Source organism: Candoia aspera, chromosome 1 (assembly GCF_035149785.1).
Source record: "Candoia aspera isolate rCanAsp1 chromosome 1, rCanAsp1.hap2, whole genome shotgun sequence".
NCBI classification, from domain to species: Eukaryota; Metazoa; Chordata; class Lepidosauria; order Squamata; family Boidae; genus Candoia; species Candoia aspera.
In genome coordinates this window covers 313,389,729-313,415,169 of record NC_086153.1, presented here as the reverse complement: position 1 = coordinate 313,415,169, position 25,441 = coordinate 313,389,729, and the positions used below count along the sequence as shown (strand labels likewise).

Sequence of the window (25,441 nt, the reverse complement as noted above, 5' to 3'; positions counted from 1 at the left end):
TCATGGAAAAGCAGTGCAATCTGTTCCTTGTTTCTCATCCAGACATTAACACAGATTATGTCCACCGCACTCCTGCTCATCAGCTGGTATGGCAAAAAGACTGGAAGAGATCCACCAACCACCGCAAAAGTGAACAAGAAAACCCACTGGCAAAGAAGGTTTAAATCCTTCCACCTTTTCTTCTGAAACTGACAGTGCCTCTGGAGCTAGAAGCGCAGTCTGCTCTCGCAGCTGTAGGGTGTCTTCAGTATGAACGTTGTAATGATGTTGTGTCAAATGGGTAGGGTTCAGATATTACACTGGGAAAATAAAGAGTTTCAGTATATTAATATTTGTGTTAAATATGTTACTCCTCATTCTAACAGAAGATACTTCATAATTTACTTTTTACTCCCCCCTCCACAATTATTTAGGAAAAAAAGCCTCAAAATCGTTCTGAGAAAACAAAGAGAAAAGCATTTGTTTCCTGATGTGTTGTTGTTGTTGTTGTTCTGTAGTTTTCCCAAGCCCCTGCAACTTTAGCATTGCCTGCCTTCTATTTCAAGCTCTATCTTCCCAGTAAGATGAAGCATAGCATTGAAGAGAGCCAGGATACGCACTAGGATCCTACATTCCAGCGAGCCAACAGGCTGTTCGAATCTTGTATCGGAGGCATGCAAAGCAAGGCACTGAGGTTCACTAACAGCAAGTGAATTAGATCAGTGTTTCTCAATCTCAGCAACTTTAAGATGTGTGGACTTCGGCTCTCAGAACTCTGGGAGTTAGAGTCCACACATCTTAAGGTTGCTGAGGTTGAGAATCACTGAGTTAGATAATGAATTGCCCTAACTTACAAGAGAGAAGTAGATCTTCCTGCTCACAAAGTATCATGATAAATTTTGCAATGGGAGCACTTTCTCTGCTGCCATAACCACAAATGCAGAACAGCCACCTGAACTAATTCTTCAACCTTGATCCTCCACTGCACAATTGATTAGGGTTCCTCAACTGATTCCTCATTTAACTTCAGGTTTCTTGAAGCAGATCTATGAAAATGATTTCCCACATCCCTTTCCCATGTGCTCCACCCTCCCACTGACTTGAGAATGGAATGTTGAACGTCCTGAAATTTTGAAATTTCTTTTTTCTGAGCAAGGTGTGGAGCTTGAGTTCAGCCAGTTGTGGGATAAATATTGTTTGTTCCCATTGGATCTGGCATCAGTCAAGGTTTTTGAGGAATTCCCTTTTTTTCCTGTCCCTTTTCTGCTATCCTGTCCCTTCTCCTGTCCTATTTTCTCTTGTTGAATGTTCTCTGGATTAGGGTTTTTTTTCCTGTAACATAATCTATGCTGAAGATCAGTGATGACTTAGAGGCCCTCTCCTTTATGAGTATGACTTAAGCCTAGGTTTGATTCTGCCTTCTCAAAATAGAGGAATTAACTATTTTTCTATACAATTCACCACATGCTTACAATGTTAACACTTTATGATAAACTCAATTTTCCATGCTTTATGTCTTTAGCACGTCAGATATCCTTGGCTCTCAGAGCAGGACAGGGACAACCCAAAGGAATCATAGACAGGCCCGCAACTAGGATCTGTGTCCCCCAGGGAAAGCATAGATTCTGCGCCCATTTTGGCTCCCCCCCCTGCTCATTTTAGCACACACACCCCCAGTGAGGTGCCTGGGGCACATGACCCGCTTGCCCCCCCTTAGTTATGCCCTGGTCAAAGGACTGTAGGGTTGGAAGGGACCTTGGAGGTCTTCTAGTCCAACCCCCTGCCCAAGGCAGGAGTCCTCATACCATCTCAGACAAATGGTTATTTGTCCGAGGGATGTTACCATTTTCAAGAAAATGTCCTAGGGATATTATCATTTTCAGGAAACACTTTTCTTCTGCTTTACCAAGGCAGGCAAATTGTTTTGTGTGATATATACAAAAAACAGTGAGAAGAAAATGAACCAATTAGTAAGGACATTAAATTGTAAAGATAGTTGAGGGAATAATAAAGGAAGACTTTCAGTGATAATCATGTTAGACAAAACTATATTTCATACCTACCCTGAAACTAATAAAAACCCATTCAGTTATTTGTGAAGAAATGAAGCTAGGATTGCTGTCTGTGCTTGGGAAAAGCAGCTGCAGCCAGGCAGAAACATCTCCCACCCCACTCCCCCAAGGTTTGGCACAGCTCATGCTTTTTTCCAGAAACCAGAGAGATGGGCTCATGCATGCATTCATTCATTCACTCACAAATTTACTCACAAGCATCCACGCTGGCATTCCTCCTGCCTGGCTAAGTGAGCAACATCCTGGCGTTTTCAAGGATGTGCTGACATCCAGAGGCAGCCACACCCCACCCAGGTCCTTAGCTTGCAAAAGCAAACACTAAGATAGAGTGTGTGGGGGGCTGTGTAGGGGAAAAAGAGATGAGAAAACAGTAAGCAGATGGGGAAGGGGAGGCGATGTTTGGAGACTGGCAGCTATTACAGGTAGGCAAGGGGGTTATCAGTCAACTGCCAGGACCACAGGCTATGGTAAGCAACATATCTTGGTGGAATTCCTGCCTAGAGCTCAGCTCGGGAGCTCAACTGGAGTGCTCAAAAGCAACACTGCTTAAGAGCAGAGCTTGAAGCTTGGCCTGAGCTCAGCAATAACCAGAAAAGGAGCAACCACACTGAGGCAGCCCCTCATCCCAACTAGTGCAGGAACTTTTGGAAGGAGGCAAAGGTTGTATGCTACTTTACAGACTTAGAGACTTTTGTTTGGACTGAATATAAAGGACTGAGTATTAAAGACATATTTACGCGGCAACATCAACTTGTAAGACCTAAAAAGGTGGAGTTAACCCAGAACAATTGTCTGTTGTTGGGGAAGGTATGTACCCCAATAAAGCACTGTGTACAGATATGCTACGCTGTGGTGTGTCCCACCCTTGGAAAGCAGAGAACCCTCACATTATTGTATAATGTTTCAGGTGTGAGTGAAATAAAAAGCCTTCACAGCATTTTGTTGGAAATGTTCCTTTGTATATATTGCAGAACTAATTACTTGTGTTGGAGCAAAGCCATTGAGATTTTTTGTTTGTTTGTTTCAAGCTTGAAATTAAACTCAGTATAATAAATATTGGGAGAGGGGTAGAAAGAAATGGGCCTAAGCTTATTTTCAAGAAATACAGATTGTAGTTCCATCGAGTTCTATCTCCTTCTTATACAGGCAGCTATTGTCATGTGGATGACAAATCATCTTAATCATTGCAACCTAAACTGCAAAGGATAGTAGTATTTGATATCAAACTGAACAATCATTCTTTACCAAACTCTATTTAGGACTAATCGGACAGAAACCAAGACTTTATTAAAAATTAAGCTTCATGAATGTCAGTATCTTAACAGTAATACTATTACTAATAAGTCAGTCTTAAGTGTGCAGCTTTGAATTTGAGGTATCTGCAAGATTAAAATTGATCAGTCATCCTTCCACACTGTAGTGAATTATGATGGCTATAACTTAGTAAACTCAAAACTTCAGTCACCCCAATTATTTGAATAAAATAATGTCTTATAAGAAACATATTTGACAAGTAAGTTGAAGTATAGTTGGCAACGTGAACTGCTGCAGTTTGGGATGGCCTCCTGGCATGTATGAATATTATTGACCCATAAGAAATAATAATAATATTGTTGGTTAATTTTGTTTCCCTATAGTGGATGACAATCTATCTCTGGGAATCCCACAAATATAATCTTCTTCTATTGATGTTCTGAGGCATACTTCCTGTAAACTAAACTTCAGCAAAAGGTACAGCCCTTATGACTAATAATCAATCTCCATAATGTCCATAATCCCTAAGCAATTTTAAAACTCACAAACAAGTGAAAAAGAAAGGATGCTACCTTACAGAGAACACTTGGAAGTTGAAAACATTCCCTGAAAAAGTTAATGGAAAACCACTTACATACTGTTGCAAAGAAAACATATGGACAGAATTTGAGTTTAGCTTGAGACTTTACCTTATTTTTGAACTGTCCCATTTTGATGACTTGGGGCTTCCAACTTTTCTAGTTAAAAGTAGATTGTTCATAAAGATCTTTATGCTTACACTAAGAAATTACATCGTTCAAAGACAATTCTTTTAATAACAAGTACATAATAGGGCTGTGTATGCTTTGAAATGTATTTGGAAGGAGTGCTTCAGAGCTCACATGAGCACTCCTGTCTCTTCTATTAATTAAAGCTGCATTAATCTTAACGATTGACTTCTTGAAGCAGTGGTTTTTTCAGGCTTGTGTAGAATCCTAAAAATGAAGTTACTTTGATACTTAGCACAGCGTTGCCGTATTTGTCCAAGATTTGAAGCACCTCTAAATAATTTTCAAATTGTACACAGACCTATTAACCAATCTTCAAGTCACTTAGGCCCCAATCTACTCTAAAATTCTCCCCTTTTCCCTTAGAATCATTCAACTTCAATTTGACATTTGATGCCATTTGGATCTAGCAACTGAATATGTCTTATCCTGTAAAATTTACAAGATATTCCCATATAGCTAGACCAAACTCTACATGTGAGTTAACTTCCTTTATGACCTAACCTTATGCTAAACACACACAGTAGGAATCACCTGGAAAATAACTCCAAAATATATATTGAAAGACTGAATTGCCTACCTGGATAGGACTAGCAAATCTGGCATGCAAAAAATCCAGGTGATTATGTGGCAGCAAGAGTTTTCAGTATCCATCTAACAATTGTCTGGAATTTTGTAAACCAGATCTGCTAGCCCTCTCCTTGGAAACCCAGAAATTCCGTTTTTTTCTCTTGACGTATCTGATGACAAGGGAAGTCTTGATCATGCTATAAAGTCCAGGGAACTGCTCTAAGCTGAACTGGTAAATTAACCTCAAAGATTTAGGTTTCTGGTAAATTTATATTTTATATTAATTTATTTTAGAAAACAACTTATTTTTGACATCTCCTTAATCCTTTTATTGTTTTTTAAAATAAACAAATTGGGAATTGAAACTGAGTTTTTTTCCCCCCTTAACCTAGGAAACAGTAAATGTGTACCAGACTACTCAGCTGATGCACTGGTATGATTTTTACAGATTAAAAGAAAGCTCCTGAAGAGGCCTATTCTTCCTTGTAGGTGCAAATTGTAAGTTTGGAGTGTAATGTGTTCATATTAAAAACTGTTATTAGTTATGTGAACTGTAGCATACCTTGCGCTGAAATATAAAGCAAAAGAGGGATTGGCAGGCAGAAAGTGAATTGAAAATTAATAAAAGGATATTTTAATTTTGTGCAGCAACATGGCATGATAAAATTAAAACACAATTCTGTTTCTTAAAAAATATGACTTCCTACTTAGGTTTATTTTTTATCCTTTAATACAGTTCAGCATTTCAAAGTTTTGCATTCTACACACTGTTCTCAATTATTAGCATCAAAACACAAGACAGAGCAAGACCTTCAATTACAAATAAATACCAAATAACAATACAACAAACTGAAGGACAACATAGAATAATGCTATTGGGAAATTAGGACATGTTGCTAATAGTTATTAACAACACTGTATTGCTGAGCAATAAATTATATACTTCAAAGTTTCCTTTCCTTTAAAAAGAACATACAAAAATCTTTGATTACCAGATTCACTTACTTGCACTGTATCCTTTATAGCTATCTATAATTAAAACAGGCAGAATATACACAATCAAATGAGGTTGGCCTTCTTTGGTCTTTGTTTCTGGATCGGAAAACTGAACACAACCAATGTACCTTTTACCAAAGAATAGAATATGAAATAAAACACCACAAAAGTTTATACAGACTGATTTTGTACATAGTTCATAGTACTGATGCATTTAACAGATATTTCTTCTTGGAAAAGGATGACCATTTTTTCCAGCACATTGAATTAATGGCATTTTATGGATGTTAAAAGGTTATCCTACTTGTCTTAAATAATAGATTCATAGTCCATCATTTTAAGATGGGGTGTCCATTACACCCTCATTTATCCCTAACCACTGGAGGTTTTGGATCACAGTGAAAAAACTATTTTCTTATATTTATACAAATTGTAGAAGATATACATTTTAAAGAGCTAGAGGGAAAATAATACTATATAAGGTGATTCAGTGCCTTGGCAATTCAATGATTTTCCCCATTTTCCAAGTGCACAAAGATCAACTCTCTGCTAGGAGAAGAGGTCAGGATTGGAAAATATTGTGTTCACATGCAATAGCTCTGCTTAAAGTCCAGAATACTCTCAGCGTGGAATGAGTTACTTAAAAATAGTGGTTTATTTCAAAACCCCAGTTTACCAAGCAGTTCACAATCAGAATTCCCTTTAGTAAGAAATTACAGTCCTTGTACAAGAGGCAACAGCAGTTATAAGAAGCCATCTTTCCATCCCTTAAAAGGTGGATGGATCTGATAAATATGGTGAGGGTAGGAGAAAGGGATCCAGGTCTAATTTCAAATATGCTATGGGATTTTAGACCTGGGATTCTAATTTAATGCTTATAAAACCCGGAGTGCTTGCATGTTTCCAATAAGGATTTACTTATTGAAAACTATCTATTACAGATATGGACTGCCTGATCCTAAACTTTAATGCACTTGACATACTGGTGTTTGGCTTGGGATATACCCATAGCTCTTTCAACACAACAAACTTAGCATCACACCAGAACCACAAGCAAATGTTTAGGATCAGGCTTAAAACTATCATGAAATGGAAGACGAAAAGCGACATGGTCTTGCCAATTTGCTAGAAGGTAGTTAAGGATTAGATCAATCCTTTTTGTGGCCTAATGCCACTTCAGAACCAGACAGGATAACCCGATTCTGCAGCCATATGCACAATCCAACTTCTATCTTGCATTAGTCTCAACAAAATTAGGCATCAATTTCAGCATAACATTTTACATTCAACGGATGGCTCTTAATGAATTATTATCCTGACTGTATGTTATGCCTATATGAGGTTAGATTCACCTCAATGAAGGACCGCAAATGGGGAGATGATACAATTTCCTTCATTGAGGGGAAGAGGCCACACAGTCTACATACACAAAGTAATTTGTGTTGTTTCTCAGCCTTAATTGGCATTTGCAATAATCATAAGAGGTCTCACAAGGGAGGAAAAGTGAAGTAATGTGGTTGATTCAGTTTGTTCTTAGAAATGAGGAAGGTCCATCCTTTCATGAAGCAGCTTGAAGGGGGTGCTTCACTCAAGTCTGTTGAAAAAAGGGATGTACTTTAAAATTTGCACAGCCCTACTCTACATGGAGAAAATTATTAAAATGAGCTATTTCTTTCTTTTTTTCTTAGGAGCACAAGACGGAACATCAAATTCAACAATTCACACAATGAATACATGAATTTCATATTCACATTCTTTAGGAGCCATGCATGGATGCAAGAAATTTATGCTGGAAGTAATCCTTATATTAAGAAGCAGGAAGTAATAGTTAAGCCCTCAATGTATTTTGTTTAAAATACGTAATTAAAATATTCACAGTGCAGAAGTTGACAGAACAGAATTAAGTCATGCACTTAAAATATTTTTAGTTCACCTTGTCCAATAAAGCCCTTAAAACTGAAAACTTTAAAAAAAAAAAAACCTCTACCAGAAGATGTTATGAAATCAAGACACCGGTTATCATTACTGTTGGGCACACACTGGAATATACATATTGAATTTCTCAGTCTCATTAATTGCAAAAATAAAGGGACATCAGAACATGTACATTGGACAAATATGTTCCCAAAGCATGGTGGCTGATCAGTCAGTCATATAAGATAAAAGCAGGTTCCCTGTCCATTTCTATGGGACAGCAATAAATAACATTGTTCAGTGGCCTGAAAGTAGCACAAGGAGGTAAGAGCCTGGGTATTCTATATAGCACCTACACAGACTTTCCCTCCATAGAACATTCAATTTCAGTTTCTACACAAATAAGTAATTTTGAGGCTTGATTGTTATCAGTAAAGCACTGCACAGTTGAAAAATGTACCAAGCACCAAGTTACTATTTTGAGTTGACTGAAACTCCATATTCATTGGTTTTAACTATTATTTTTGACTGATAACAGGAAAAAAATTATTAGACACAATTAACTGTGAAAGCTGGCAGATATTTCCATGCTGTCAATCTATTTGTGTGTATAGCAGTTCCTGTTTTGCTCTACCCATTTTTATCCTCACTTTTTGTCTGAAAAAGAGTACATTAACCTTTATGGCAGTCCATCCAACACAAGCATGTTTCAAAGCTGCAATAAGCTACTTCTTTATATTAGGCAAAGTTGAGTTTTTTGTATCCTGAGCATTCACTGTTGAATGATAGCTTGGTAGCATCCGTAAGCCCTCACTTTCACAACAAGCAGGTAGGAAATGGCAAACTGTTTCACCAGATAAAGACTAATTTAATGACTGGAGTATGATTTTAATTATTCCTTGAAAAAAATAAAAATGCATGGTTTTGTTGCAGTCTAAGGCTATGATATATTAGGATGCAGACTGCCTATCTTTTAGGAATGTTTCTTTTGTGAGCGATCGCTGCAGACCAACCCCAAAATATCCTTGTGATTTGGCACAAAAGCTTTTCAAGAGGATATGCTGTGACATAAGCCCCCACATTTTTGTACTAGGAAAACAGGAAGTTGCTTTATACAAGTCACCTTAATTTTCTTATCCACCCCATACTGGCTACCCTGGCTGGCTGTACCTTTCCAAGGACTGGGCAGCAGCATCTGCTATTTAATAATTTTAGACTGACAATGCCAAGGGCTGAATGGGGGATCTTTTGAATGCAAAGCATAGGCTCTCCTACCATCCCTCACCTGTTAAGCAATTTTGAAGGGCAATTTGAGGACAGCAGCTGAGAAAAGTTCAGACACATGTCACTTAAATTATTAGGCCCATAGCTGAAATTAAACTGTTTTAAATCTACCCACTTTTTTATACATTTGCATAGTTTGCATGTATGAAGGCATCAAAATGACAGGAGATATTGGAATTTTTGTTCAATCATAAAGGTGCAGAAAATATCTCCCATAGTAACCACTATCTAGTAGCTGTGGTGTGTACCATACAGTCAATACTCTGAGAAGCTGGGAAACCAATAAAACCAAGTGTTTTCTCTTTTAAAGTTTCCCAGGGCAAACTATAAAATTGTAAAATAATACAATCTCAGCCATTGACAGGCTGTATCATTAAACCAAAATTCTGGGATTCAAAAAGATTGGCCAGTTATAACATCAATGTTTCATATGCTCAAATATTCCTTATGCTCTTTCTCAGATATAAGGAAGCTAGCTTTGAAAAGGAATTGGAGCAGATCTCATAGGTTAAGAGACCTATTACATTCTATTATCTGTAATACCATCACTTTTTTCTATTCTACATTCTCAAAAGCAGTGAAAGTTACAATATAAGGCTGAAAATGAATGCTGCATATAAGCCCCCAAAATTCTTTCTTAAGAATTCTGTGGTAAACAAGAGCTGAAACAAAATCAACAGTAAAACAATGCAAATACAATCATGCAGAAGGGTTACATATTGATCTTTAGGCACTGAAATAATACAGAATGATATGGCAGACTAAAGTGCTTTGTTAAAATATAAGAGAGCAATGCTGCTTGGAGATCTAATGTGGAGTAATTAAGAGTAGCAGCATTGATACTGTGCTTAGTGAAGAAGTCCTTAAAGACCAATAACCAGCAACTTACTTAACACTGAATTCTATGCACTTCCATTGAAATAAAATATGCAAGAAGCTTAAGTAATATCAAGTGCAACTTTGGAGCAGGAGCACTGAAGGGCTGTATCAATTAATAGCCTTTGGGAAAGGAATCCCAAAGGTATTTAAAAAAATAATATATTCACAATAAAAAAAAAAAGAACAATAGCTTTGGACCTTTTTTAAAAAAACTTTTCTCTCAGTCCCTTCAGAGGAGATACTAACCCGGCTGATTTTATAGGCATCCCCTCCTCTGCCCTATCTCAACAGAAATCAGAGCCAAAGATACATTCTTAAGGTATAAGCATATATGATCAAATCAATCACAAAGAGTTATTATTTGGAGTGATGACTGGACTTTCCTCCTTCCCAACTACAGAATCAGTTTCCATAAAAACTTACAAAATTAAAAACTGACCATCTTTTGAAAATATTTTAAGTCTTTAAAAAAATGGGGTAGCTTTTGGCAATCAGAGACAAATCAGTGATATGGCAATATTTGTTATGTTTTATATTAATTTAGATTATATATCCTCTATGTGCACTGGGCCGACATGTACAAATACTTTTAGAACCTTAAGGAAGGCAAAATAAAGTCATATAAATGCAAATTCTAATCCTATTTGTAGGTCATATCCAATTTATCTACATTTCAGGATATAATTTCTTCCACAAACTAGGACTCTTCATGATGGCCCAGACAAGCATCCTGTGAAGAGCAGTGGAGAGATATATGAGCCCACTAGCATTCTTTCAGTCCTTTTGGATAAGCATCTTTATCAAAAAAACATATTGTTATCAAGAATATGTAACTTGATGTCCATCCTAAAAAAACTTACTTCAGATCATGTAACATAGCCTGAACTAAATACCATTGTCATTGTCTAGCTAACTTGCTGTGCCTATGTTAAAAGCATTAGTGAGCCAATGTGGATGACAAAGAATATGTTCACAAAGTTGAAGTTGGATCATTTTGAAGAAGAAAGCACTTGTTTCTAAAAGCCAGCACCAAAATATATTGAGACGATAACCCCAAGTTAATCTTTTGAATGGTATGTTTTGATTTGAATGGGAACATCCTCATCCCTACTGCCCCTCCCTCCTGGGTGCTGGTTTAAAAAAGAACCATGAGCTTATTCTTTTGTGCTTTGGGGAGACAGGTTATTTTTACCAGCCATGAGACTCTGCAGCAGAAACTGCAGCACTGGCATTGATCTACAGGAGTGTAGCAGGAAGAAAAACGTTCACATAATGATGGGAAAAATAACTACAGTAATGGAGCCATATCAGGTGCCATAAATATGCTGATATCTGGCCTTATTTAGTAACAAGGAAGTTTTAATAAAGTGCAAAGTCCTGATTTTATAGCCCAGTAAGACAACTTAAGCAATTTGTGTTTTAAATGTGTATGAAAGAACAAAAAAAAACCTTTCAAACTGTTAGCACATCAGATAATTGGAATATATACGCCAAAGTCTTTATTGGCAATTTGTAGACTTAAGAAAAAGAATTAGAATTGATTTTTTTTTACTCAATTTGCATTTTCAAGAGGGTTTTTTTTTGGAATAACAGTTCTTTTGAAAGAACACTGCCAGATTAGAACAGTTTAGATTATACAACACAATTAACATATTCCAACAGGACATTAACTGCATGATGCAGAAGCTATGGGTAGTGAGCCCTTTGGACATTTCCACTAGGGAATCCTGTTTTCAGTAAAATTCTGTAATGCATATACAAAAGCTCAGCTGCCTATACTCATGACTATTAGAATAGTGTCAGAACCCAAGTTAACTCTTTCTCCTAAGAGAAGGTGATGGGATTACATCAGCCTGCATAAAACTATGGCATATAGATCTTGAGTAGGAAGTCTTCCTTTTGTATCAGAACTAGAATGGTAACACTTGCCTTCTTACATTGATTTGTACCAGTTGACACCTAAGAACTAAGAAAGACAGAATACAGTACCTGAATAATGGAAGGCAAGAATAGGAAGACATATTGCTACAAAATGCTCTGGCTGCCAAATAGCAGGCAGTATTCAAGCAGGTGGCTGAAAAAACCCATGAGGACCACTCAGCATGCACTGTATATTTATTAACAGAAAAATACCTCTGGCAGGCACTGCGTGGGAAGGCACAGCCATAAAGAACAATGGCAAGGGCAAGAAACTCAACTATGAAACATGACAATTCAACTGAGTCCTAGACATGAACTCTGCCTATAATGCCCAACTTAAGTGGAAAGCTCAATGGATGTAACATCACTGGCTAGACAACAGGCTACACAATTCCTTTTCCACGTGCACATCAATTCAGTCTAGGGGAGCACTCAAGTTACACAGCACCCATGCAATTAAGCAGCACCCACATGGTTGGTGTACGCTCAAGCTATGCCATTAGACTTACTAGTCTCCCAAAGGACTATTAAAACAGAAGTCAGTAAATTCTGTGGGTTGCAATCAGCATGATTTAAAGGCTGGAGAATGCTTTCTAGTAAAGCTCAGGTAGTTGTTTAAATAGGAGGCTCCTGTGGGTTTCCCTGCAGGGGTAGGTGTCAGTTTGCCAGAAAACCATCACTGTGAATTGGCTAGCGAATCTATTCTCTCACAATTCTGAATTGAGCCAAATTGAAATGATTAGCTCTGCGAGGCATCTTATCATGCAGCAGTTTCACTGCTGCTTTGGAAACTGAAGGGAAGGGGCACTGTCAGAAGTCTTAGCTCCATAGGAGCATTGTGAACAAAAATATAGCACCTGAATAAGTAGTATTCCATGTTACTGAATTGATGGAAACACTGGCAAGCCAGAAACACACATCTGGGCTTCCATTTCTGCAAGCTGCAAAATATTGGTGGGTTTTACAGATCAGTCAGCACATTATGCCTAAAGTCCAGTTAAAACAAGTATTCTAACAGTCTGAAATTAAAATCTGAATACAAAACTATGAGCTATAAAGCAGCACATCACAGCTAAGGCACATGAATGCATGCACGCCACCATATCTCCATTAAGACACTGCTTTCTCCTAATGGATATCCTCTATAAGATAAAGCAATTTCTATCTAGAGGATTAATTAGCAGTTTCCTATATAGGTATTACTCAGCACTACGCCTCCTCTCAAACCCAAAAATATGTTGCACATTTATGCTTTAGCAAAAAATAGAATATAATATGTTTATATACACACATCTATTTTATAGAGCTTGGTCTGAGCGCATGAGGCAGAACTTTAAAAACATACAGGATTCCGTTTAGAACTCCAAAGTTCAACAAATGCCCTATTTTAGGGTGAAAATTATAAATCTGATAATGATGCACAGCATCCATGAGTGATTTTTTTTTCTTAATTTTGAAATAGTGTCATTAACTACGACATATATTGTAGGTTTACATTTCTAAAGAGAAATAACAGCAGTATTGAATAGTTTCTTTTCATATCACAAGTGATAACCTGCATTTGATCTTTTTTTTTCTTCCAAGAAATATCAGTTTATCAACAGTTTTAAAATAAAATGTTTTCTGTAGCAATTAATAGAACTCTAAACAAAAATATGACTCTGATTTAGACACTTTCAAGAAGATCTAGACATTTTTGTCAAGGTCTTCTGACAAAGTAATTATTTAAAACAGAGACCAGATGAGGCCTTAAAAATAGACAATATACTGTATTTCAGACAACATTGCACTTAGATGTTCAAAGTAATAATATCTTTAACTGCAACAATACTTCATAATTTCTTCTTTTTTACTTAACATGCTGACAGTTTCTAGCTAACCCACATGTGAACTTTTAATTTGTAGTTAAAATGAAAGAAAAGTCTGATGTTGTATTCAGCATAGGATACTTTTTTTTTCCTCTCCCAAATTATTGTCAATAAATTACAAAAAGCTTTTCTGACAGTGATCTTTGTCTTCATGAGGATTAAGTAACTTGTCAGAACTTGAAGTGTTCCTATTGGTTTAGAAAATACACCAGAGTTATGGTTTCTTAATGGGTTGCTATGTTTGCCATTGGACCCTATGTAAGTTATACCTCCAAACTCTTCCTCTGATAACATAAAGTGGTCCTCTCTGAGCTTTAAGGACCTCTCATCAAAGACAGATATAAAAAAGAGCCCCAGATGGAGTTGTCTTCTGTAGAATCTGCCTTTCTGCGATACGTCAGGGGTCTGGTAGATCCGAAGTATCCACTATGACTTTAATAAAAATAGTATCATCTTTAATATATGTTCCATTTTCTAGAACAGTTTGTGCAACAAAGACAGGGCAGCCAGATGCAATATTCATTTCCCCAGTGGGTTTCTTGAAACTACTGCTGTTGGGGTCTGGCTTGAAAGCATCTCCTAGGTGGCGCCGAGAAGGTCCTTGATCCATCAACATAAGGGTGACCTTCTGCTTGAATGGCCAAGGAAGCAATGCATCATATTCTCCCCGCATTATAACAAAGAACAAAGACAAGTGCGTCCCTTTGCCCATCCCATCTCCATTGAGATAAACCCTGGCACACATCTTATAGCCAAAGTATCCTGTATAAAACGGTTGGCTATATAAGGACAAAGTCTTCCCCATAACAGCCTCTTGCTTTCGACGTTTATAATCTCGAATTTTCCAGATTAATACTCCATTGTAACTTGCTGTTTCCAGGACTTGAAATCGGAGGTCCATGTCAGCCAGACGGATGTCATGAACACTTAGCATTTGATCATGCCTAGATAATTGTGATTCTAGAAGACCTAGAAAGAAAACAAGGGATTTGTTTAAATTTAAAAAATGACACAAAGGGACAGTTTTCCCATTATGCTGGACTTCTTTTTCCATTTACACTCACTCCTCATTTAGCAACCAAGTTCTGTTCCAACAACCAGGTCGTTAAGTGACATGGTTGCTAAATGAACATGTGACAGAGAGAGAGAGAGGGAGAGGGAGAGGGAGAGAGAGAGAGAGAGAGACTGCAAAGATCACTGGTTGCTGTCATCTCATTCAGATAAAGTTCTCTTGCGCAGCTATGCCAGTGTTACCCCCTCTCTGGCGTGCACTGCTGTCAAACACAGAAAATTTGGTCATAAATGTGTGCATTGGTTGCAAAATTAATTTTTATTACCATTGTATTTGCAAATGGTTGCTAACCAAGGTAGTTGCTAAACAAGGAGTGGGTGCGTAGCGCTTGAGAATTCAGTGTGAAGAATACACAAACGTCATGGATCTTAGCAAAAGGTGTTTCCACAGTATTAAAAAAGTAAAAAGATTAGTGTGAAACCAGCGACAACCAGGTAACAAAATAATACTTGGATCACATAAAAAACAGACTTCAGAAACAATTTTGTGAATCAGTTATGAATGCTGAGGCTGAGTAACTTCTCCATACAAAGCATCTTATCTGCAAAATTACCCAAACCTGCCTTCCTCCCTGCAGTTATAGAACGCATTAGGGTGGCATGTAAAGGTGATGAGTTCATTTAAACTCACATTGTTTCTGTATTTTATTACCGGTTTTATTACATCTTGCATTTTTATCTTACAATTTTATCTCCATTTTACCCTACTGTATTTTATCGCACCATAGTATATTTTAGCTAATTTTATTGTATTTTAGTTGTTTTATGGCATCATATTTTATATTTTATATCTTATAGTGGCTGATACTCAACTTTCTGATATGGTCATTTGACTAATCAATAAAGTTACTTACTTACTTACCCTGCAGTTTGATTAAGTACTGAAGGGAACTGTTTGTTTATTTATTTATATTTATTATTTCAATTTATATGACCGCCCATCTCAAATGCATGACTCTGGACAGCTAACAGCATTTAAAAACACCATATAACAACATAACAATAATACACATATAATCAGCAACTGAGATAAAAAAACCAAGACAGCCAGCAGACAAATCAACACCACCCTGTCACAGGCTCTGCCAAACATCTGGATCCCAAAGCTCAGCAACACAATCATGTCTTTAAGGCCTTGAAGAAGGCCAGCGGGGGGCGGGCTAATCTAATCTCTGGGGGAAAGATGTTCTAAAGGGGGAATGCAAGTCTGTCTATGTGGGGGAGACACAGAGTAGGTATTTGCACACATATACAGAAACTGAAATTTCCATGGTTTAAATGGTCTGTTATCCTAGCTGAATATTTTTTAAATATTATTTGGGACTTCAGTCTCTCAGAATTCTGAACCAATCCTCCATGCTTACAAGAGTGACTTTTCCTCTGTTTGCGATGGGAGCTTATGAAATTTCAACCTCCACCAGAAGCCATGAGAATCCTACCTGAACTTTCAGCTCTGAATGACTGTAGTACTGCTCTGTAATGAATGGATAGTAACTCAAGGTGCATTAACAGATGGCAATCCTTTTTATGCTAATTTCTTTTTGAATTGACTAAACAATATTGTGTGAGCCACTCAGAAAGTTACATGTCATATTGCTAATTTGTGGCTTTATTGCTTCATTCAAATGAGGTAATGACCTTTTTATTTTATCAGATCCCATTGTGCTGCTCAGAAGAAAGATTCCTCTGAACTAAATATGTATGATGTTAAGCCTCACAGTAAAAGTAACCTCCAGTTGTAAATGGGGAATGTATCAAGCAAAACGTAATGTAATTGAATATGTTCTTCTTTCTTTAGAAGACAATTGCTATTCATTTTTATGAATGCATACACACATACATATTTGAAGAAAAGAAATATGCAACTTCTTTGGAAAGCTGAATACCTTTTTTTTAAAAAAAGAGCAATCTAAAGTTAATTCATAGTATTATCAATGGTATGGCCCTGAGCAAACTATATTAAACTACTTTGCTCTAACGGGGCTGGACAGGAGAACACCTCAGTTGGTTTAGCAGCACAAACGCTCTAAAACAGTGTTTCTCAATCTTGGCAACTTTAAGAAGTCTGGACTTCAACTCCCAGAATTCCACAGCCAGCATGGGTCCAGACTTCTTAAAGTTGCCAAGGTTGAGAAACACCACTCTAAAATATTCATTATGTGAATTAATCAAAGAACCAGGTTAAACAAAGAGCTAACATGCAAGAAGTTACAAGGCAGCCCCATTTCAGAATGTCTAATTTGTCAGAATCTGCCAATACTTCACTATTTCATGTTCAAACTTACCTGTATTTCTAGCTCCTTGCCCAGTAGTTTTATCAATGCTTTCTAGCTCTGTCACCCTGTTCTGGAGGGACTCAACGCTACTCTTCATGCTGTCTGCTTCTTCCCAGTTCTGTCGGAAAGGCCGAATCTCCTTGTCTAGTTCTTTCAGCTTCTCAGCTTGACTATCTATTACCCGCTTTTAGAAAACAGTAAATTGCATGAACAGAGAAGAACCTCAAGGAAAGCAACATACAAGGAACACTTAATACTGTATAAGGAAGTTACATGGCAATTATATAAGAATTTCAAATATTTGAATTTCAAATGCAACATGAAAGGAGTTCTGATTCCTGGTCTTCAATGGACCAAGGTATATCAGTAGGACTTTTGCCCCTTGCTACTAGCGATGCTTTCAGTACTGAGTGAAGGACTAGCATAAATGGCTAGTGATTGGATGATAAGTGGTGGCATTGCAGCTCCAGAGAGTTCTGGATGAAACAGATTATCTACACCCCTTTCAGTCAGGTTTCAGGCTCAGATATGGGACAGAAATGGCATTGGTCGCACTTAATGATGATCTCTGGTGGGAGTGGGATGGGGGCAGTGCATCCATCCTTGCTCTTCTTGACCTCTCAGCGGCTTTCGATACCATCGACCTTTTGGGGTGGCTCAGGAAGTTGTGGGTGGGCAGCGTGGTCCTGCGCTGGTTTGCCTCCTTTCTCCAGGGCTGGTCCCAATCGGTGGTAATAAGGAGCTAGAGGTCCGACCCTCGGCCCCTCCTTTGTGGGATGCCACAGGGTTCGGTTCTCTATCCGCTCCTCTTCAACATCTACATGAAACTGCTGGGTGAGACCATCCATCACCATGGGATGAGGTATCATCAATACACTGATGATACTCAATTGTATATCTCCATCCTGGGTGAGGTAAGTGACGCTGTGGCCGCCCTCTCTCAGTGTCTGGGGGCTGTGGGGGTCTGGATGGGGAACAACAGGCTTCAGCTGAACCCTGGTAAGACGGAGTGGCTGTGGGTTAATGCCTCTTCCGTATCCAGGACTTTGTCATCTTTGGCTCTGGATGGGGTTGCACTGCCCCAGACAGACCTGGTGAGTAATCTGGGGGTCCTCCTGGACTCACGGCTCCTGCTCAAAGAGCAGGTGGCAGCCGTGGCCAGGAGAGCCTTTGCACAACTTCGTGTTGTGCACTAGTTACGTCCCTTGGGAAGCCCCTCGAGCGGTCACTCATGCCCTTGTTATCTCCCCTATAGACTATTGCAATGTGCTTTACATGGGGCTACCCTTGAAGAGTATCTGGAAGCTACAGCTGGTCCAGAATGCGGCCATGCAGGCGATTTTTGGTGCCCCTAGAAGGGCACATGTAACATCTTTGCTCCGCAAGCTGCACTGGGTACCAGTTTGCTTCCGGGTCCAATTCAAGGTGGTTATCACCTTTAAAGTCCTACATGGCATGGGGCCAGGCTACCTGAGGGACTGCCTCTTCCCCGTTACGTCAACCCGTCCCATATGACCATGCAGAGAGGGCATGTTGCAGACCCTGTCAGTAAGCGAATTCCATCTGGCGGGGTCCAGGAGGCAGTCCTTCTCTGCAGTAGCTCCTGCCCTCTGGAACATCTGGCCCCCAGAGGTGAGGCAAGGCCCATCGCTCCTGGCCTTCCAGAGGAATTCGAAGACCTGGCTCTGCTACCTGGCTTGGGGCCGGGAGGGGAGTCATCAAGTTTGGGGATGGCTAATACCCTAGAGTGCTCATCACATACAAGGACTGAATTATCATTTGCCATCTGGATTCTATTTTTATCTATAATTATTGTTTACCTGTAAATGTATTTTTAGCTATTGTATTTTAAATATTGTAATTTTATTGTATACTTATTGTTTTATTGATTATTGTTGTAAACTGCCCAGAGTCCCTCTGGTGGGAGGAGATGGGCGGTGACAAATTTAATAAATAAATAAATAAATAAATAAGCAAGCAAGCTAAATCAGAATTCTGCCTCATTAAGAAGCTCAGTTCTAGAAACTCATTATTTCCTACTGTATCTAAATCGAGGTATATTTGGGAAAAAAATTGCCACCACCATTACAGAACACAATGGGCTGAATTTCAGGCATTAGTCTGGCTCCTTTCTAATACAATACATTGCCCCACACAATTTGAAAAAGCAGAAATTTTAACCAGAAGCAATTGCAATCACAGGATTTGAAATGACAAGTATTATTATTCAATACCAACTTTGTATTTTAGATACAGTATTTCCTCCAGATATAAAGTTCTAGACAGTATCTACATATTTATAGCAGGCAAAAGAAGAGAAAACTGTAAGTGATTTCTGAATCATTCCTTATCAGTTCCCACCATTGATGGGAACTCCTACTCAGTACCAAATTATAATATTTCCCAGCCATATTAATATTTGGTTAAGATTTTTAAGCAAATAATTAATTTATTTCATTTAATCAATTGCACCATAAGGTTGTAGAATAATTGGCCAGGGCAGATAATTTCTTCTTGATCTAGAAGGAGAACAAGAGGAGACACATCTTGCCTTCTGGGTGGTTTGATAAACTATGCCTAATTTAGAAGTAAAAGCAAGCCAGGGAGAGGGGATTTTAGTATACAAAAGAAAGAAGAAAAGAGGAGCTCAAAGCTCAGCTCAAATTTCTAGAGTGAAATTATGGCTTGATGCTACAGATGAAGAACTGTACTTTTCTCAATTTTTCACCCATTATAAAAAAAGGAAACATGTTCTCAAATTCTTTCAGTTTATTGAATCATTGAAGAACCATACAGAAAAGTAACAGCTTAACCCAGCGGCATTTCAGAATTATGTTTCTTCCTCAATTATGGCCTTTGAAAATTCAGTGGAAATGCCACATTTTCTCATAATTTTTAAAAAAGATACAAAATTGCTGAACAAGCGATTATGTTCTAGAATATGACCTCAATAGACTGCTAAATCACACAGCCATGCCTAAACTGAGCTATGCCCTGCCTTTCCCCCAAAAAAATTCATTTTAAAAAAGTTGCCCAGAATGTATTTCCTTTATCAAAAAAAAAAATCAATTCGTTTTGCACGAATAAAACTATATACAGCTATACCTTCATTATTTTAACCCACTGGTTTGGGGAAAGGAAAGTTATTGACAATTTTAACCAGGCTAATATATATATACCATATGCATGTAATTTACATTGATAAATGAGTGCCACTGTAGAAAAGTGACGTTTACACACATTGGTATTTACAAACAATGATACATAATCTCACCATAAAAGCCTGTATCTTAACAGCTGGATTCACATATTGCACTAAGCTAAAATCAAATAAACCACAACATGGCTTAGCACAGTATATGAGCCCAGATGAAGTTACTTTTTAGAAACGATATAATAATGACTTGTGCAATCTACTAATCTCTGAGAACTCAAATGATAGGGAAGTTGAAATGAAAATGAAGAACTTGTTTCCCTTCATTAAAATAAAACTTGCTTATAATTCCTATCCATTTTATATATTTTGGGGGTTAGAGTTCTTCCTTGGACAAATGCTGAAACTCATCCATTTGCATTTTTGTCTAGTGAAAAAGTGTGTGTGTGTGTGCGTGCGTGTGTATATATATATATTCATGAAGATGACAAAGAAGGAACCATCAAGATGCATCTGTATTGCACAGCCATGTTTTTCTGAACACGTATCTATTCAGAAATAGCATATTCCTTGGGAAGTGTTTAGGATTGCAGACTTAACTTGACTACACCTCACCATGAAGACCAAAACCTAAGAAAATGGTTGCTGCTTTTTTTCTTTTACAGAGGTACAGCCAAAATCTTACCTGTAAGTGATGTATTTTAGATTCATTACTCCGCAGCATTTCCTTCTGTCTCTCAATTTCTATTTCAAAGCTACAAATTTGATTATGTAAAGTTTGTATGCTCTTGTTCTTTTCCAAGCTTTCATTCTGGAGCATGGCCACCTGAAAAAAATTCTACAGTTACTCCTCCAAATGTGGAAAAGTATCAACTATCTCTCATGGTCAGTGAATTGCAAAAGAAGTAGGATGATGATGGCAGTTGTATCATCCTGCTTTGTCTCTTAAACAGAAAAACCCACTGCGGATTAGTTCTGTGGCCAGGACTGAAGCTATTATATGTGTAGCAATTAAGTGAACCTACAAGTAAATGATGAAAACCAAAATCAGCCTGCAATAATTTTATGAATGAAATCACACAAAGGAAAAGATGAAAGAGGAGGGAAATGCCTTGTTGGTATTCCTTGAAAGTAATCAATCTATGCTCTGGTTTTCTTAAAATTACCAGCCAATGTTCTAGACTTTTGAACATAAAGAATTGCTAACTAGCATATTTATTCACAGCATGCATCACCCACAAGGACTTTCACATGATTCATCAGCGTTTTTCTTCTTTAAAAATATCTTGCTCCTGGAATTCAGTCCTCTTGTCTTGCCAAAGGCATATTCTATATATTTGAAACAGAAAGTAACTAGAGAAAATGTCCATGTAAAGAAAACCATATTGCGAACTGCTAAGGATAAACATCAGTGATCTATCCAACCTGGAACTGGCTATCAATAACAGTAAAAACACACCAGGATATACAAAAGATAATATCCATTTTACTACCCTAAGTAATCAAACTGAATAAGACCAACTAACCCTTTTATATTTATAAATGTGTCTTCTCCCAACAGTTCTTGTTTCCTTGCTCCGAAACCTGAACAGTATTTGCAGAATGCTGAACTTGAAAAAGCACGGAAACACAATGAAGATGTATGCCCAAGCCACAGCAAACCTCTACCAAGTTTATTTAGCTTATTTCATACAGTTTCAGAGCCAGCCTCACTACCTAGGCAGATTAGGTGACCTTCCAAGGTGGTAATGCACAAGCAGCATTTGCCATCCCAGAAGTAGTGCTTAGTATATTCAGACTAAGCTCCCCGCAGCTCTATGAACAAGTGTTCATCCTAGAATCCTCTCAGGACACACCCACAATACCTTTTCACATATCCCAGCTTAAGATGGCAAAGGAACAACACAAAATCAAAGGCAATATAAGATGTGAAGATGAAATGATTCCTGACTATTTTAGAAAGGATGAATATAAAGATATTCAGATTCTATGTTGTCACTTCTTGCATGTAATATGGGTCTGGAATCTGTGGTCCTTCAGATGCTTTTGGTCTGGAACCTCCACTTTTACACGGCTACTGGACTATATTACCTTGGGCAGCTGGGACTTGGAATCTAAGAGGTCCCCAAATATACAATACTGTAATATAATAACCTGCGACACTTTTCATATTCTGCCTTTTTATTAAGACAACTTGTATAACAGAATGTTTCAGAAATTATTATCAGAAGCCAGGTCACACATTACCCCAGCAAACTTCTCAGATAATAAAAATGTTGACAAGATGCCTATTACTATTTCCCAGGCCATTTTTCCCAAACTGGAGCTTTCCAGAAATTTTAACCAATTCTCATCAAAGGCCCTACAACTTGGGAATCATTGGAGTTGAAATCCAACGTAACTAGGGAGCACTAGGTCTAAGGAAAAATATTTCGAAAGAAATGTTTCATCACTTATAAAGCTTTATTAAAGATGAGAATGAGGTACAGATTTCACTTTAGATGACCAGTACTGATACTTGAAAGCCAGACTCATTCTAATTTTTTTTAAACAATAAGGCACTGGCATCACACTTCTGAAAAAAAAAAAGACTTGAATTTGTAACTTGTTTCTACCCATATAAAACTGATTTCCAACAAAAATAACAAAGTCAATGTTTCTGAAGAAACAACTGTTTAATTGCAATTTAAATATGTCAAGTCCTAGGGCTGTTCTTATGCACCAGATTCAAAGGCAAAAAATGTTTCAGGGTATGTGTCTGCAGCTCCTTAAACTAAACACATCTTTTCTCAGGATTGTGAGGGAACAGCTATACAATACTGGGGAAAGACAAATCTGCTTCATGCTATTGCAGACGGATGTGAGGTGAGTATCCTCATGCATTCCAAAGCACCTTCTTGAGCTTCACAGTTGTATTAAATATTACTTCTACCTTTGAGCCACCTTGGACAGAAAACATTGTTTTTCTATCTTTCCTATTATGCTACTGAGATATTCTAGGCTTACAGAACATTAGAGTAGCAATTGTACTTTGGTGAGGTAGCTGAGAACTTTGGCTATTAACTTTGAATTGTTAATACTGCATACATTGTGGAATCTCTTATTCCATCTCTCCATTTTGCCTGTTTTTCTTGGAGCATAGACAACTCATTTAACCAGGAATACCAAAACAGAAGCACAACTTTCTAAAAGTATGGATGTTCCCTGGTATTTCTCTCTTGTTGATTGGGGATGGGGGTGGGGTAGAAAGGAGGGTAATTTCAATATCAGCAGTGATGCTTATCCCTTCTCTCTGAAATAAGGCATTGTGAGAATGCACAAAAGTGTTTCAGACATCTGCATGGGCACTAGTGATTTTGAGAAGTGCACAAAATAATAATCAACATGTAACACATTAATCTGATTTAAGATTAGAATACTCCTATTAAAATGGAAAATAATGACTTCTTCTGTTATTATGCAGGAAAGCCAACATCATGATAGTAAGGTTTATTTCATTGTAATAGAACATGGGAATACTGATAATGTATATTTCAGGAAGTCCAATGTTAAAATATGTATATGCTGGAGTGTGCTATATTTATTATTATATTTATTATTCTGTCTGGGGGAGTAAAGGAGAAAGAACAGGAAGAAAAAAGCCTGGAGTGAGTGGAAGTTTAAGTATGCAATTTCATGATCCAACAAGTAGAATAAATGGATAAACCTTACTTTGCAATAAAATATAGCAGAAATTAATTCTGTGAATGATGCATTGCAATTCTGTGAGCAATTAAAAAAAACAACAGAAATGCACTAACATTTCTGGCACAGCCTCTGTTAGAGGTTGTTAATCAGTTGTAAATGACAAAAGTCTTCAGGTCTATTATTAAAAGCCCCCAACCCATTTCTTTATGAGACGAACCCAATGGGAAATACTTTATGAGAAGCAACCATTTAAGAGCATAAGATGAACATGCTATTGATTCATGAAAAGCCTCTTTCAATATTTATTTTTAACTATGATGCAGTTTGGTTTGAATTTGGTCTTAAAACCTGAAGTTAAAGTCATTTCATTGCCTTTGAAACTGAAGAGTACTTAAGTAGCCATTCCAAACTCCAGAATTTTACCTGTGCTCAATTAGTAAAATATATTAAATATGAAAGATAATGTGAGCAGGATATGTACCTTATTTTCTAGACAATTACTCCACTCTTTCAATAAGTCTACATGCTGCACTGCTGAGGTGGCTTCATGTGCTTTAACTTGCTGATTTGTTCCCTGTGACAAAGAATATATTTTAGCCAGCTTCATTTCTTAACAAAACCTACACTGAAATGTAGCATTGGCCCATCTACAATTAAACAATATTTTATATTGACCCACTGATGCATTTTCAAACATATTACTGGAAACCTATTTTAATAACAAAACGATACAAACAATGACACAGATTCAACTTTCCAATGTGATGGGCCAAAAATTCTTCCTACATATTTAAAAACACAACAACTATGTTATAAATATTTCAAATCACATTTCAGAATCATTTATCTAACTGAAGGTTATATAGTGTATTTTTGAATAGTAAAAGATCAATCCACCAAATGTTGCTCTGTAGCAAATAATTATCTCAAAAAGGTGGCAAGAATCTCACCTTTCTATAGTGTTGCTAATATTCCTTTAAAATATTAATTATGAACCATCCACTCATCCTCTATTAAACTGTCTCTTCCTTTGACTGTTTTACCACACAAATGTTAAGTTCCCTTATCCTTACAGTAAACTCCCCTGGGAAAGCATCCTGCACTGCACCCAGACATTGGGTGCTGGGCAGGCTTCCATCTTTATACCTGGTATGCATAAATGGGTGGGGGAATGACATTTTTCTCTTTCTCACATTAATAAAACTGGAGTTATCCAATTAAGATGATTTACAGGAGATTCAGTGAGACAAACCAAAAAATATTTCACAGAGCAAACTGTTACAAGATGTGACAGATATCAATTTAAAGAGAGTCTAGACAAATTCACAGAGAATAAAGTTATCAGTGACAATATGCCACTGTATACCATCTTCTGTGGAAGAAAAGGGAAGTTGATTTCTTCCCAGAAATATCTAGCTGGTTGTGTAGTGATGAGATGGTAAGACTACTGGCTCTGAGATATTTGCATGATTTTAAAGTTCTCTGGCAGCACGTAGCTGACCTTGACCAATCTCAAAAACTAAGTATAGTCAGCCTTGGTAGACAACCAGCCTATAGGCTTGGGGGGGTGGGGGGAGACACATCTTGCAAGAAGGCAATGGTAAATTATAACACTACTGTTGTCAAGAAAACTACATGGATGTGTCCATGAAGTCATAAAAATTGAACTTCAACAATGTGTTTGCAGGATGGAATAACAGAAAGGATAGGCAGTTGGACTTTATTGACAGTGTGGTTTTAAGGGCAAGAG

The 25,441-nt window shown here is 37.5% G+C and overlaps 1 protein-coding gene and 1 long non-coding RNA gene across 2 annotated transcripts in view; one reads left to right on the top strand and one right to left on the bottom strand.

Annotated features, from left to right (window-relative positions):
* Positions 1-3,704: 3,704 nt before the first annotated feature.
* LOC134488105 (uncharacterized) lies at positions 3,705-8,564 on the top strand. Its single transcript, XR_010066933.1, has 2 exons — positions 3,705-3,782; positions 7,327-8,564. It is a non-coding gene; the product is annotated as an uncharacterized LOC134488105 (long non-coding RNA).
* Positions 8,565-13,388: 4,824 nt separating this feature from the next.
* The window catches only part of TRAF3 (TNF receptor associated factor 3), a 31,781-nt gene continuing 19,728 nt past the window's right edge, over positions 13,389-25,441 (bottom strand). Inside the window, exons 8-11 of the mRNA XM_063290360.1 lie at positions 24,173-24,265; positions 20,690-20,830; positions 16,860-17,034; positions 13,389-14,472 (exon numbers count right to left, since the gene is read on the bottom strand). Coding sequence (XP_063146430.1) covers positions 13,901-14,472; positions 16,860-17,034; positions 20,690-20,830; positions 24,173-24,265 — 981 coding nt within the window. The 3' untranslated portion in view covers positions 13,389-13,900. The remainder of the gene's footprint in view (positions 14,473-16,859; positions 17,035-20,689; positions 20,831-24,172; positions 24,266-25,441) is intronic.